The 16,098-nt window shown below is 41.4% G+C and overlaps 1 protein-coding gene across 1 annotated transcript in view; it reads right to left on the bottom strand.

The window, feature by feature from the left end:
- Window positions 1–16,098, bottom strand: part of ANK2 (ankyrin 2, neuronal) — a 180,017-nt gene that overhangs the window by 64,120 nt on the left and 99,799 nt on the right. Inside the window, exons 23-25 of the mRNA XM_015411007.1 lie at window positions 12,294–12,350; window positions 6,129–6,273; window positions 110–212 (exon numbers count right to left, since the gene is read on the bottom strand). Of these exons, the coding sequence (XP_015266493.1) occupies window positions 110–212; window positions 6,129–6,273; window positions 12,294–12,350 (305 nt within the window). The remainder of the gene's footprint in view (window positions 1–109; window positions 213–6,128; window positions 6,274–12,293; window positions 12,351–16,098) is intronic.

Below are 16,098 nucleotides of genomic sequence, written 5' to 3'. Positions count from 1 at the left end.
TGCACTTTAGGTATAGTCCAGACAGTAAAAATGCAAAATGACAAATTAAGGACTGCAAAGGTTAAATTACCAGTACAATAGGTCTGTGAAAAGACCATGAAAATCTCACCTGGTGGCTGGGGATGACGACTGTGTCATCAATCATGGTACTATCCCTCATGTAGGAGGTGTGGCTCAGCGTATGGGACCTGTCTGAACTGAAGGATCGCAGGCTGGTAGGTTGGCAATGTTATCAGCATTTATCAGATGGTGTTGTGAAGATGGTATTGTGAGCACAGCAAAGGAATGAAAAAAGCACTCTATTAGCAAATACAGTGTAACTTCCAGGGGGGTGATCTTAAAGTTCCAGTAAAAACCTTACACTATTTTATGCCAGCACTCTAACTAGGTCCTCAGCCATACCTCTCATTCTCTTTTTCACTGATTCTAATGGAATCTAACAGAATCACAAATTGTTTACTCTTCAGACTAAAAATACTTTTACAAATTATAATACCCCTATATTTAAAAGTAATAACAACATAGGAATTCCTGCTTTACCTTACTGAAAAAATATATTGGTTATTATTTATAATTTAAATGAATTATCCAGGAAAAGCAACAACAACCAAAATGAGTTTGGTGAATTCCAAAGGTAAGATATATTTTGTCCCCTGGAAGATACACATAAAATAATCTATGGTCAGCCATGTGTGCTTTCTGTGTAACGCAACTGTCCTCCTTTTTACACAAAACAGCATTGACAAATAAGCAGCAAATACAAGAGCACTGTCACTTTCATATGTACACACACCACTATAGAAAACCATTTACAGTAGCAATGTGAGGTGCAAATTAAAAATAAGCCACCAACAACACGAAATCTAATTGGCTGACGTGTTGCCATCTCAAAAACACCAAACATACAAAGCCATCTGCAGTTCCTGCTACAAAGTAAGGTATTTCAAATATTTCTTCTAAAGCTGAAGTATATGACCAGACTAGAGTTTATATGAGTGAAGGCTTGTCAGCAATATTCCTAGAAACATACGAATGTTGGGAAAATGCCAAGCATATAATTGGTAGCTGAGCAGCATAATTTATGTAGCCAGTATAATTTATGAACTTAGCATTAATTGTCAACTGACACATCACAGGAATAGATAGATATTTTATGCAAAACGCATTGCGTACTAAAATTTTAAAGAATAAAAATAATGGAAGGCCCCAAAGAATACAATAAAATATGTGTGCCAAATTGGTCATATAATAAGAAATGTTCATCACTGTATCACTCAGCAAGTTTTTCCTGCAATCTGTTGAATCCTACAGTACTGTGAACAGAATGAGTTCATGTGAGTGATTTCTACTGCTGCCACCTTCCCAATGCGTCCCCCAGAAAAACTGCTCCTCTGGATCCAAGGAACTGCATGGGATGTAATGCAGATGCCTGCAACCAGATGGGGAATTGTCCCCTCCCCTCTTGCATGAGGGAGACCCTCATGAGCAGTTTTGGAGAGGGGCACAAGGGGCTGTAGTGGGAAGGAGAAAGTAGCAAAACTCTCTTCTGTGACCTCGTTCTATATAGGGTACAGATCTAACTCACTGCAAGTGAATTACAGTGTATAAACTGCCATTAGCATTTATTATTACATGACTTATGATTGCAGTTTTGCATGGAGTGACCAGGAATACAGAACTCCTGTGGATTTTGATGTGATTATAGCACATATTTCTGAATGTTGGATTTTGTCACTGTCACCACCCTCTTCAAGCCAGGGGATTTATATAAATGTAGCTATAAGATGGACTGAATGTAGCTCATTCCAGCTTCCTACATTCATTTGAATGGGCTTCAGTCACAACTAATTTTAGATAAATTTGGGTCTATGTGGGTTGAAACCTGCCATGGCAGATTAAGCAAAAATATGTCTACCTTTATGAAAGGATAAAGTAGCAGAACATTGGTGGGTTTTTCTATACAGAAATGGGCAATAATAATTTTAAATTATGCGGCTCACTTGGCACTGCAAAATATAGACAAACATACAAGGCTGTTGATCACTTTCAGTGTATTAACAGTGTTCTGTTAATTATACAACAGTCACATTGAGCAAGTCTTTGTAAATCAGGTTTTTACACTTAAAAATAAATCTTCAGTAGCAGACGGCATTCTTTATAAATCCTTGCAGCGTCAAGAGCAATGCCATGCGAGACTGGCATAGGATGTGACATCCAAAGTGGAGGCCCTGTTGCTCACCTAATGGTATGTCTTAATAGGTAACAATTAGTCATTTAATCAAAAGAGATTCTAGTTTGAAATCACTGCAAGATATCATTCGCTTTCCTCTCCAGCAACTATAAGGCATGGTCTTATAATACAGTTTGCGCTGATTTGATTCATAGAGCACATACATGTCCTATAACTGCAAAATATGGTCTTTAAGCTATTGATGGTGACACAGGAGTCCCTAGGAGTCGAACAATTCCATTAAAGTTTCAGGCCCATCTAAAACATTTTTTTCCAAGCTACCACTATAAGAAATTGAGAGCAAACCTAAGCAGGTCTACTCAGAAGTAAATCCCACTAGTCATTGCTCCCAGGAAAGTGTTCTTAGGATTGCACTGTTAATGTACTAATAGCATACTGCAGAGGAAAAGCATGCTGTTGAGTCACAATGGACTCATGGTGACCCCATGAAGTTCCCCTTCATGGGGTTTTTAAGGCAAGAGATGAGCCATTGCTTTCTTCTGCATAGCAGCCTCGGTCTTTCTTGGTGGTCTCCTACCCAGCTACTAATGGTGAGTGATCCTGCTTAGCTTTCAAGCTATGATGAGATCAGGCTAGTCTGGGCTATCAGGGCTTCTCAGAGGTTTCTTAGGTAAAGTCAGTCTAATGAAAAATCAATGCTGCTGCACCAGTGATAACAAGCAACATGCCATTTTTTTAAAAAAAAAATGCACTAACAGTTTGCTGGACAGTGGAAATTTTTTAAAAAAACAATGCACTAACAGTTTGCTGGACAGTGGAGAAACGGATGGCTGCTGGTGCCCAGATGCCTTGGAGAGCAAGACAGAACAGGGCCTGGAGGTCAGTGGAGTTGTTCCACTACATGAATGTCGCCACTCCTTGACTTTTTCTTTTCTGCCACCTTTGCACTGTTCATCCTGTTTATGGCTTAGAATGGGCACTTTGCTGAACCCAGCAGCAGTGGACAACCCATTCCCTGTGCTAACATGATTCTTGGCTTCTAGTGCTGATGAGACCTGTCTTTCACAACAAAAGGAAATAAATGCTTTCCTTTGTCCTTCTTAAGAATTTCCCTAAACAAGTAACTCAGGCAAGACAAACTACAACAGTTTCTTTCTGCATACAGAAGCAGTTATGCAGTAAATGAAAATGGGGTACAAGAAATCCACTCGTGGACTATTTTTAAAGCCTGTTTTTAACTGGTAGATCTACATATGCTATATCCGAGAGGTAAATTCTTGGTTCAGATTATCATCACTCTTAATCATCATAGTAATATACTTGTTCCTGCAAACTGACCAATAACCCCCCCCTCAATATTTCAGCAGGCCTGCAATATGGATGTCGCTACATAATGACAGATGCTGTGAGGGAACACTTCATCTTTTCATGCTATGTAATACCTACCCGGGCATAGTGCTAAGGAAAGCATACAAAGAATGGAAGGAAAAGAGAAATGATACAGACAGAAACATGATTTCAGAAAAAAACCAGACATTCTAACGCCAAAGCAAAACAGTTCAATAAATATGGTTTGTTAATAGACATTTCTGAATTGCTCTGCACTGGCTGCTTTTGTTGCAGTAAAGAAACATTTCTGTCAACTCTGGGTTGGAAAATTCCAGGAGATTTGGGAGGTGGAGCTTGGAAAGGGCAGGGCTTGTGGTAGGGAAGGGAATCTCAGCAGGATATAGTGCCATAGAGTCCACCTTCCAAAATAGCCACTTTTCCCAGGGGAACTGATCTCTGTAGTCTGCAGATCAGTAATAATTCTGGAAAATCCCCAGCTGGATGTTGACAATCCTAGTTAGAAGGTTGGTGCTTTACTGTTAAAAAAGCAAGAAAACTTTTCTTAAAAATAAAAAAAAGTTGATTGACATCAGTCATAAGTGTCTTAGCAGGGAGGTCTGAGACAGAGAGGGAAGACGACTGATCAACACTGTATAGAAGCTTTTCTGGTAGAGCTCCCCTTGTCAATCTACCTGCTTAATGTGTACAGGAAGCCAGTGCATACAACAATTTGGATGTATGACATTTGGATGCCATCAGTATTCAGAATGTACAGTGCAAAACTTTTTATTTTCATATAAAAAGTCCAGGAGTCCCTGGGCTCATAAAGTTCCTCAATGAAGAGAACTGAGTAGGATTCTGTGTAGACCTCCTTAGGATGGCTCTCTTGGGGAACCAAATGCCCTATATCCCTCTCATTTACCCTCAGTCAAAGAACTGCCAGCAGGCAATCATTACTTCAATCTTTTTCATTTTCTCTATGAGAAAAGAGACGTCCAGGGCAGCATTCTTAGGATGAACATTTTCCTGGAATGATTCTATATCCAGAATCCTATGTTTCAATGTCAGTAAGAAGTACCTTTCACTAGGCTGCAGTCCTGTTATCTAACGTGAACCCAGCTGCAAGCATCTCCACTAATTCCTTATCTTAGAAAAGAAGTTTGTTTGGAATGTAAAAGGTAAAGGTAAAGGTTCCCTTGCTCGAAAGCCAGTCGAATCTGACTCTAGGGTTGCGGTGCTCATCTCCGTTTCAAAGCCGAAGAGCCAGCGCGGCAGAAGACGTTTCCGTGGTCATGTGGCCGGCATGACTAAACACCAAGGTGCACGGAACGTTGTTACCTTCCCACGGAAGTGGTACCTATTTATCTACTTGCAATTTCTTGCTTTCGAACTGTTAGGTTGGCAGGAGCTGGAACTAGAGACGGGAGCTCACTCCGTCATGCGGCAACCTGGGTCTCGAACTGCTGAACTACCGACCTTCCACAGCCTGCAGTTCAGCGTCTTAACCACTTGTGCCATCGCAGCTTTGCAATGTACTGCTTTGCAAATGATTGGTCCTAACAACTCCTGCCCCTAACATCCCAATAATATACTGAGTTTTACTCTTTGCTCTATTAGTGGCAATTAGCCACAGAACATTCAACAAAATGGAGCCTAGCCCAGTAACAGCTGGAAGGCAAGAAGGCTTAGCAAATAATGAATGGTGAATAATATCACTGCATGCTGGTCTTTGGGCACTAGACAAATGTATATTATAGATGTATCCCAATCCATTCATCCAGCTATGAGTACAAGTTGAAGATTATTTTCAGCTGGAAGCCATATTTTTGTTAAGATACTAAATAAAGTATTTTTGGTGGTATTCCTCAGGCAATGTTTTTCATCTAAGCACAGCTCCCTCCTCAGAAACAGTAATTGCAGGATTAATTAATAATCTGACACAAAGTGAGAAAACGGCAACTGGTTGCCACCTATTTTGTGTGTATGTTACATATCCAAACAAGAGCACAAGCCCATAGTACAAGAAATGTGTCCCTATGAAAATTCATGCAAGGTCTTTCCTGTGGCATCCCATCTGGAGTCTGGATGGGTGGCCAGAGCCTGGAAAATGAAATGACTTCTAATCTTTGAAGTGTTGGCACTAGAAAGGACCTTGGTGGTTACCAAGTCCAGCCCTCTGTCTAAAACAGGTCTCCCATCCACGCATGAAACTGATCTATACTGGCTTAGCTTCAACAAGTTTGTTGTTGTCACATATCTCAGTTGTGGCCTCCCATGCTCTCTCAGCTTCTGTGACAGTGCAGATAAATTCTATAACCTCACACATCTGAACAAGCAGGGATATAATTTGGGTGGGTGCCTGAAGAAGGTTAATGACCACTTTCATATCAACTCAAATTAACTGAATGTGATCTTTTTATGGACTGAAAGCCTGGGTGCTCAAGGAATCCTACCCCATATCTACATAGATTTCACTGACTGACAAAGCATGACCTAAATGCCCATGACCTGGGAAATGTCCTAACTTTAAATCAACACAGTGGGTGACTGTTCAGAAAAACAATACAAATCTACCAGGGTAGCGTATACATTCTTGGTAAAGAAGTACCTGTCAGATCGACCTCCTTCCAGGCTGTACCTCAGATAGTTCATACCATCTAAGAATTGGCTGCTGGGCAAAGAGTCATCACCTAGTTCTTTCAGGTCTTCTGGCCTAAGGTATTCTCCCCCATCTCCTGTCATAGTGTCATCACCTGGAACCAAAACACACACACACACATGCAGGAGATACATTAACTTAAGTAGGCCTACAGCATTTGAAAAAATAAAGAGCATATAGTGGATACCTCATACCTCCACTAAAAAACTTCCAGAAAATTACTGGTCTCTTCTGAAAGACACCAAGCACATGCTGCCAACACACACAGACAAATCACACTAAGTACAGATCACATTTGCACAAGCTAAAAATATTCACACTGAATTAGTCCATTGTTGTATGCCATTCTGTGTATTATCGGTAGGACCAGGGCTCTAGTCGGGGGGGAGCTCTCAGGTACGGAGCTCCGGAAGAGAACCTCTAGGGGGCGGGGCGGTCACGTGGTGAAGCCCCGCCCCCTTCTTTACCCCGCCCTCTGCTTCGATCCTCATTCCGTTTGGGAATGAGGATGAAGCAGGAGGGTAAGTAGCCGGGCCTTCTGACACACTTCCGGTGATGTCAGGGGGTGTGGCCTTCTGTCACTTCCGGGATGTCAGGGGGCGTGGCATATGCAAATAAGTTATGCTAATGAGTTATGCTAATGAGCTCCGGCAGCTCTTTTTCTACAACAAGACCCCTGGGTAGGACTAGTTTCAATTTTGTTTGGTTCCTTTTCCCACTTAGTGTCTTGGACATAATTGGTCTCTGACAGAAATCCTGAGACGTTATTTATATGAGAGATTTAAAAGTACCTTTGAGCTTTTGTGGTACTCTCTGCACAACTTTGTCATAAAATATGCTTGCATTTCCCAACATTATGAATTTGAGACTGTGACTGATAGAGATTAACTCACTTTCCCTTTCTAGTACACTACAAATGAAGTCTCGTGCCTAGTAGCATTAATGAAAAAATGAAACTATGAATACAATTTGCACAGATAAAACCAAAGGCATGTTTCTGGTGCTACAAGAGTGAGCCTTGTAACAATCCCTGCCCAGTCCCTCCTGGGATTTTTTCTCTCTCCCCCAGCCCCTTCAACTAGCCAGTAAGCAAATGAGGGAGATGCTAGGAGGGATTTGATTTGTCCAAGGGAAATTCAGCTTTCCCTGTGGGAATCCCTCTTTGCTCCACAACTGTCTTGAGAACTGAGGGGGGGATTCTTCTCTGATAGCCTCCACCACCTCCTGAGTCACTGACTTCTCACCTCTTTGATACCAGGAGGAACATCAAACAAGGCTATCTGGTAATATGAGCATGGCAAGATTCGTGGGTAGGAATCAAGGCAGGCTTTTTATTCCTTAAACAACACAAAGGTCTTATTCCACAGTCCACACCTTTTAAAGGTATACAGGCTACAGAATTAAGTGCAGGTTCTAAGAAAAAAAATCACAACAGTGAAAGATGTCCTTCTTGGAAACTACAGTTGTCTCAAAGTTGCTGCCTCCCCACCACCATTGTGGGCTTCAGCAAATGGGCAAATGTATAGAGGAAGTCTCTGGCTGCCTCTCGCTCACAGAGAAAGACCGAACAGCTCCTCTTCAGTTTCCCCTTCCCAGGGGCGTTGGAGGTGCTGGGCCAATCTGGGCTCTTGGAATCTGGTTCCTGGGGCCTGCCAGAGCATAGTGGCCAACTGGCAGTTTCTACTCACATCAGAGGAGGTCATTATTTTCACGCCAGTATATGGAAACGTACTGATGCAGGACCAATGAGATCTTCTCAGTCTAGCCGTCTCTATGTAACCAGTTTATCTCCATAAACATCTGCCCTTGCCCAAGCCTGAGGGATCCTTGGGCTCATTAGCTCCCTTTCCCTTCAAGTGATATGATTTCAGACTTCCACATTATGTTAGTTCAAAATGACAAATTATAGTTTGTGCCCACAAACCAGAACTCTGTATAAAACTAGTTGGGATTCTTAGTTTGCAAGGAAGGATGCAAACCACTGCTTGTAGTTCAGGAATAATGACAAAAGTTAGTTGGCCACAAAACCAGAAGCCCTTAATTATCTGGCTATCCTTAATTATTTGTATGTGCGAAGTTCCTTCAAGTCACAGCCAACTTATGGCAACCCCATAGGATTTTCAAGGCAAGAGACAATCAGAGATGGTTTGCCACTGAAGAAGAAGAAGAGTAGGTTTTTATACCCCACTTTTCTCTACCTTAAGGGGTCTCAAAGCGGTTTACAATTACATCTCCTTCCTCTCCCCATAACAGGCACCTAGTGAAGTAGGTAGGACTGAGAGAGTTTTGAGAGAACTGTGACTGGTCCAAGATCACCCATCAGGTTTCATGTGGCTTCACTTCCTGTCTCTGCATAGTGACCGTGGACTTCCTTGGTGGTCTCCCATCCAAATATTAACCAGGGCTGACCCTGATTAACGTCTAAGATCTGACAAGACTGGGCCGGCCTGGGCCATCCGGGTCAGGGTTCAATTATCTGTATATCCTGTCGGTATAACTACCTATATAATTATCATCTTATTATTGATATGCTGTTATAATTTATATGATATACTTTATATTTTATAACACGGGTACTCTACTTCATGCACCTAAGGAAGGAGGCTGCAGCCCACAAATGATTGCATTTTTAAAAAATAAAATCTCTAAGATGTTACCAGACACACTTTATATATTTTCCTGGAGAGTTTCTCACTAGATTGCAGATGAACTTATCCAGCATGCTCAAACACTTTTATAATTGTTTAGCAAAAAAAAAAAAATCTAGAAATTCAGCAACCACAATCATATTATAAATGTCTATTTTTGTCTAGAAAGCCTGCAAGCTGAAAAGTCCTTTCAGGGTACTTTTTATTGAGAGGTGTTAAATGGATATTCACTTGTGCTTCTATGACAGTCACAATGAGGGAAGAAACAGGTTGTTGGGGTTTTTTTTGGGGGGGGACATTTACAAGCAGAGTCATCATTTGCTTTCAGCTGAGAACTGGTGCAGGCCACTGGACAGAGTGTTGGACGATGATGTGGGACAACAGGTTATGAATCTCCGCTCTGCCACGGAAGCTTGCTGGGTGATCCATTACACTCCCTCAGCCTAACCTTCCTCACAGGGTTGCTCACCGGGTTGTTGTTGCAAGGATGAAGAGGAAAGGGGGAGAACAATGTGATAAGCCATTCTGGATCCCTATTAGGGAGAAAGACCGGATATATATATATATTTTTTAAAAAATCCAATTTCGATGATGCTAACCTTTTAAGCATTTCACGTTAATGAATAGTGTTGGAATTATGGGTTTCTACAAAAATTAATGTGAGAGTTAACTTATGGCATTGACTCTCAACTTTCAACCACACTGTAAATACAAATTCATTCATATTCATTTATGCAGTATGATTCTGTGTGTATGATTAACTATGTATCAATATCACTTGACAAGGCCTGCTGACTTAACGTCCTTGCAAGGAGCGCCCCCCACTCCCGGCCAATTTCGATTTGGCAACCCTAGCTTATGTGCCAGGAATTCTTCTTCCTGGAGAGAAAGAAGACACCCTATGCACACGTACACACCATTGAACTGTGATATTTATTTCTGACTAAGCATGTGAAGATTTGTACTCAGAATTCCCACAAGGGAGGTCTCTGCCCTGAAACTGCTGACACGGATGAGTTTTTTTGGAATAGGGGTATCTTGTCCTCCAGTCCTACTTAGTGACAACCAACCAGGAGAAACTTTGCAACCATAGCTACCACTCTTCCATTAGACCATGCTGTGTTGCTTCTTTGACTGGCCATGTGTTCTGGTTTATGTTCCAAATAATTGGCAGTTAAGTGATTGCAGAAGAACATGACATTGTGTCAGCCACACACAGCTCTGAGCAGCATATATGGAACGCTAAGGAATTGAACCACTAAAATGGAAAGATTGAACATCTGCCCCTGTTACATGCTGAGAGAGGAGGCTGCCAAGATCACTAGCATAAAGAAACTGTTGCCTAGCAATTCTTTGAAGAGGGAAAATTACAAGAATAATATCTCCTCTGGGAGAAAAAAACCCAAACCTGCACAATGCATTGTATGGTGACTACTGGGGGTGTGCATTCAGCTAAATTCAAGATGGGAAAAAAATCCCCAAAATACCTTATCAGTATTTTCTGGATATTCTTTCAGCCAGATATAGCTTTGGCTATTTTTTGGCCATCTGAAATGGCCAAGCTCTGAAAAAGCTGAAAACTCATAATTTCTTGGGGCCACTGGATAGTCAAAGTTAAAAGGCGTTTAAGGGGCTTCAGTACAGCAGATGGAGCAACATGGAGCAATAGGACCTACATAGTCATAATATTGTAACAAAAATTTTTTTTAATGAAATTTCTTCCCCAAGAATAACTTTTAAGGGTGTAGAACATGTTGACTGCTTAATGAATTATTAGATTTTATTATATGATTTGCTTCTTCCTGACATGAATCTGAAAAGGTTACAAATCTGAAACATTCTCCTTAGCACAGTGTGATTATCATACCAAAATTTATTATTTCCTTTATTTATATCCCACCTTTCTCCCCAAAGGGGACCCAAAACAGCTTACATTGTTTTATCCTCACAACAACTTTGTGAGGTAGGTTAGGATTAGAGAGTGTGACTGGCCCTAGACCACCCAGCAAGCTTCCATGGCATGAGTGGGGATTTGAATTCTGACAAAAAAGAATCATCACTGTTTACCATTTTTGTTCTTTAAGACTATATATCATCAATGCTGATCTTTAAAAAATGCCCATTCTTAGCCTTGCATAATCTCCATTTAGATGGGTAATAACTGGAAAGCAATGCCCAGCAAACAACTATGGATTAATTTCATAAGGTCCTATCACTTTATTTTATAGAACAGTTGGTTCACATAAAAAACTTGCATTGTTTTATGTGCAGTCAAATATCGACCAAATGTTTTGGCTTTGCTTGTAGAAGCATAAATAGAATAATCAGATACACCAAGTGACAGAAATATGTAGGTACCGGTATACAGTGCAATGTTATCACCGTCCATTAAGAAAGACGGAAGACACTGAGCAAGCATTTAAGACATGGTGGTGGTGGAAAGTGCTGCCCAAGTCATAATCAAGTTATGGCGACACCACAGGGTTTTCAAGGTAAGAGGCAAACAAAGGTGGATTGCCATTGCCTGCCTCTGTGTAGCAACCCTGGACTTCCTTGGTAGTCTCTCATCCAAGTAGTAATCAGAGCTGACCCTACTTAGTTTCTGAGATCTAATGAGATTGGACTAGCCTGGGCCACCCAGGGCACTTAAAACATAGCGCAGTTCATATTCACAGCGGCTCCCTTCTGCATGAGGAACCTTGCTCTAGTAGAAGGAGCCTTGTTCTGCTAAAGAAAAGCTTCTTATCAAAAATGAGACTTTTCACATAGCAGAAGATATTCTTGGATCCAGCTCAAGTTATATACTGCAGAATGTAATTAGTATTGGAACTAAGAGTAGGAGCTGTGAGCTGGAAAGATCCTGATTCAAATGTGACCTCAGGCACAAACTTCCCAGGCCACTGTTAGGCAAGCCACTGTTATCGGAGCTTCAAACCTTTTCCCCGCACCCTCATAGGAATAATTACTGCTCAGCCTTATATGACTGCTATAAGAGTTACTGAGATAACAAATATAGATTCAGGTGGGTAGCTGTGTTGGTCTTAAGCAGCAGAACAAAGTTTGAAACCAGTGGCACCTTTAAGACCAACAAAGTTTTATTCAAGGTTTTGTGTGCACACATACTTCAGATACAATTCAGATAACGAATATGAACCATTTTTAACACTTGAAATACATTATGAAATATTATGGTTTTGGAGACTGATGGCATGAAAATGGAGTACTCCCTAATACCTGGAGATTATGCACATTCACAGACTTTGGCCTAAAGTAATTAATAGCATTAGTAATGCTAATAACCTTCTTTTACTTCTGTTAGGATTGTGGGGTGCAGGGGAACTGAAAACGTGCACAGGCACATTCACAGATCAGTGTTATACATTCCAGAACCATTTACAGATTGTTTCAGAAAAACAAGAAGGAAGAAAGTTTTGTGCCTCACTCCAAGAACTGTGTCCATCAGTACCTTCATCACTAAAGGCCTCCTCATCAGTGAAATGGTCATAGTCAGAATGTTTAAAAGCTGCATAACACATAAGTCAAGTTCAGAAATGGGGCTACAAAAAACCAGTTAACCCCACAGAGTATAGAAGGAAGGCATGCCATTTGTATTGCAGCCAAGAATGGCCAAATATGACTTAACAGGAACACAGAAAGGTTTAGGCTGAAAGAAATATACTCAACCAACTTTAACACAAGCCCTTTTCACATGCTACAGTGAACGTACTCACATCTTACATGTACATAAGTAATGTGTTTGTTAGAAAGAGCCAGTATGTGTTCCTTTAACAAATGAAACCGGGGACTATGTGATGCATGTGAGGTTTAAATCACAAGTTAACCTGCACTGTGCAAACCTGCACAGGTTTGGAATGAATAACAACAATTACTTCAACTCATGTATAAAGAAAAATAAAGTACAAAGATTGTAACTTATAAACAGGGCTACATCCCTAGCTTTATGTACATTCATAGGCATTATTTTTTTAACGCACAGTTTTCTAAATTAGAAAAGATTGTTGTTTGTAATGGTGGTTTTTAATGGTCTAGTTTTAATTATTTTAGTTGTAAGCCTCATAAGCAGGTATCTGGAGAGGTGCCATATATATTTTCTAATGAATACTTACATAAACAAACAAGTGATGTTTTAAGTAAAAACGCAGGGCTTGAAAGCCCTAAATTATCATATTTAGAGGATCATTTACTCTCGTATAAATCTGCCCACACATCAAGCTCTTCTGTGTGCCCTCACCATTAGACGTGAAGGTACTGGCCAAATAGGGTTGGGCCTTTCCCAGTGGTGCAAGGCTATGGATCCTGTGTTGGGATCAGCCTCTCCCTAAGAGCAGCCAATGTGAACTGATAGTATGTTAAGAGAGGGGAACTTGAAAAACAACAGTTGAAAACAACATTTAGTAGCAGAGAAATTAACAGTTTAGACATTGAGGTGAAAAGGGTTTTTCTGACTAAGGTCCTTTCTGATTTGCCTGCTACTCTATATTTTCTCAGTGTTTGAGTTGATGTGATTTAAGTCTATGGCAAAACAGCATCCAAAAAACCCGGGGCAACAGTGGGCTGAAACCGGGTGGACCACTGAAGGGAGGTAATATGATGCAAAGGGGGGGGGGGCTGGAATTTATAAAGAATTGAATTGATTTTAGTGCAGAATGAGAGCGAGAAAATGGAATAAAACAACAAAAATGGAATAATTCAATTTTAGGGCAGAATTGCTTGGAAGACACTGTGGTGAACATGGATTGAAAGGAGAGTGTGGAAAGGGCCTGAGTGGAACTGTGTAGAAGAGCTGCTTGGAGTAGGATGAAAATAGTAAATTGTAAGTAAAGGATGCCAGTTGTCAGACTAGGACCTCAGTTCAAAAGTTCAATGGAAGTGAAATGCTGTTTCTTGTACTTGACTTTCCTAGTGTTTTGTTCATATAAATAAAAGCTTTCATGTTTGATTAACCCTGTGGGCTGCATGTCTAAGGGAAGGAAGCACATACATAGGGACATACAATTTAATATCTTGGTCTACATACATATATTATAGGATATGAATGAATGGTGGCAACAAGTGATTGGAACTGTGTCTGAGCCCCAACCCCAATAGGTCTGTGTGAGTGAAAGCTGAGTAAAATAAAGGGGGCTGTGGATGTCTCTGGGAGTGAGAGATTAACTTAGGTGTGAGGTGGTCATGAGTCTTTAGATTTTAAAAGAAACAAGAAGGGTAGCAAGTGTGATGTCCTGAACTACATAGAACCCATAACCCAAATAACAGAGGTTGTAGAGGGTGTTAGGCACTCTATATAAGTGGAAAAGGGGCATCACACCCTGCGTCCAAGGAAAACTCACATTACCTCATCCTGATGTGGCCTTTAGGGCATCTTCAGGAGCTTCTGCCTAGAATTACAGGCTGTTTGTGACCATACTGCTATCTCTTTTACCTGATTGGTTGCTTTTGAAGATTTTTCCGTAAGGTCTATTTTTTGTGGGGTTTATGTGTATTAGAAAGTTCAGTTCTCAAGAACTTTAATTTAACTTGTTGTGGAGATCATGGGACCTGCACAGACAAAAGCCATGTGGGATAGTGGCTGTAAGAAGGAGGGGGATTGGATGAGATTGAGTGGGAATGATGGCTGGATCAGACCCTGTATGGATGCTTGTATACTATTGCCATCTGGAAGTGGAATGGAGCTGAAGTTCACCCACCCCTTATCCCCCTTCTGCTACAGCCCAATAACCTCCTGACATTTTGTTCTGGAATGAGGTGATCTCTGGATTCTCATAAACAGCACAGGGAACAAAATGGGTGTTCGCAGTGCAAAGGGGGAATGGCAAAAATCAACCGCTGCTCTTTCGACACAGGCACCGTTCCATTGTCAGAAACAGGGGGGCGGGACACATAAACTAACATCCATGTAAATGGTATCCATTTAAGTAGGAATATGGTATAAATTACATATCGAAACGGTGTCATATACATACACAGCACAAATATCCCTACAAAACCAACTGTGGAAAGCAAAGAACTGAAACCACTGGCAAAAAATAAGGGGGCATTTCGTAGAAAAAGAGCTAGGGGAACTCATTAGCATAACTCATTAGCATATGCCACACCCCCTGACATCACCGGAAGTGTGTCATAAGGCCACACCCCCTGACATCACCGGAAATGTGTCATAAGGCCACACACCCCACCCCCAACGGTCCCGGCCGCCACCACCGGCCTTGCAGCTCCACTGCCGAGCCCCATGAGGGGCCCGGCGGTGGACCTGCAAGGCTGGTGGGAGTGCAAGGAAGCCCCGCGAAAGCCCTCCCTGGCCCCAGGCAGGCAGGGGTGGGGAGAGGCAGGGAGGAAGCAACTTACCCTCCCTCTTCTCCTGCCTCCTCCTGGCAGAATGAGGGCCGGAAGCGGGGTGGCCGGAAGCAGGGAGCGGGGCTTCGTCATGTGCCCCGCCCCCACGTACCTCACCCGGGGGAACTGCGTTCCCCCGCATTCCCCCCCGGAATGACCTCTGGTTGGAACCATTCAATTCCCTTTCTTACTGCAGCCCATGTTTCATATGGCTTTTGGCCAGGAAATACCTTCCCATGACAATCAGAATAGCCTTTTTGGAGGTCAAAGGGGACCCCTTCTCCCCTTTTCACTAGTGGTAAACCTGGTTGGGTCCAACCCATATTTCTTTTTACTGTCAACATTTTATTCATATATTGTTTTCTAAAAATTTAAAGCTTATACTTTATAGTTACTAACATTTCTAAAGAATTTGGGATGAATATAGATTATAATTTACACAAGCCAATTTTGAAATATTTCCTGGAGAACAGTCCAGTCAAGACAAGCTTTACAAGCCAAAATAAGACACAATGAGATATAATAAATGAAAAATGTAATTAGGGGAAAGTTTTGAAAGAATGGATGGTCTTGAGTACAAAACTCTCAGGAAACTAATAGGGGGCATTATTTACAGCTGAAATTAAACATCAATAGAATGAAGGGTTAATAAGAAGACTATGATAAAATACAACTCGTAAGGAAATAGATATTAAGTGGAAAGGGAATCATGCATGTATACAGATGCTGCATGCACAGTTTCCCAGCCAGATCCCACATCTGGAACTATATGGAGGTAGACTTTTTTGACTCTGTTGATCAGTTGTTCAGGAAGTATACCAGATGGTTAGATTGAGTCCCCCTCTTCTGTGCCAAACAGCTGATTGTTGGGATTTCAGCTTTTTTTAAAAAACCTACATTGTAAATATGCAGCCACC

Source organism: Gekko japonicus, unplaced genomic scaffold (assembly GCF_001447785.1).
Source record: "Gekko japonicus isolate JY-2015 unplaced genomic scaffold, Gekko_japonicus_V1.1 scaffold362, whole genome shotgun sequence".
NCBI lineage: Eukaryota > Metazoa > Chordata > Lepidosauria > Squamata > Gekkonidae > Gekko > Gekko japonicus.
The sequence above is the reverse complement of the archived record's forward strand: the minus strand, read 5'-3'. Positions and strand labels throughout refer to the sequence as shown.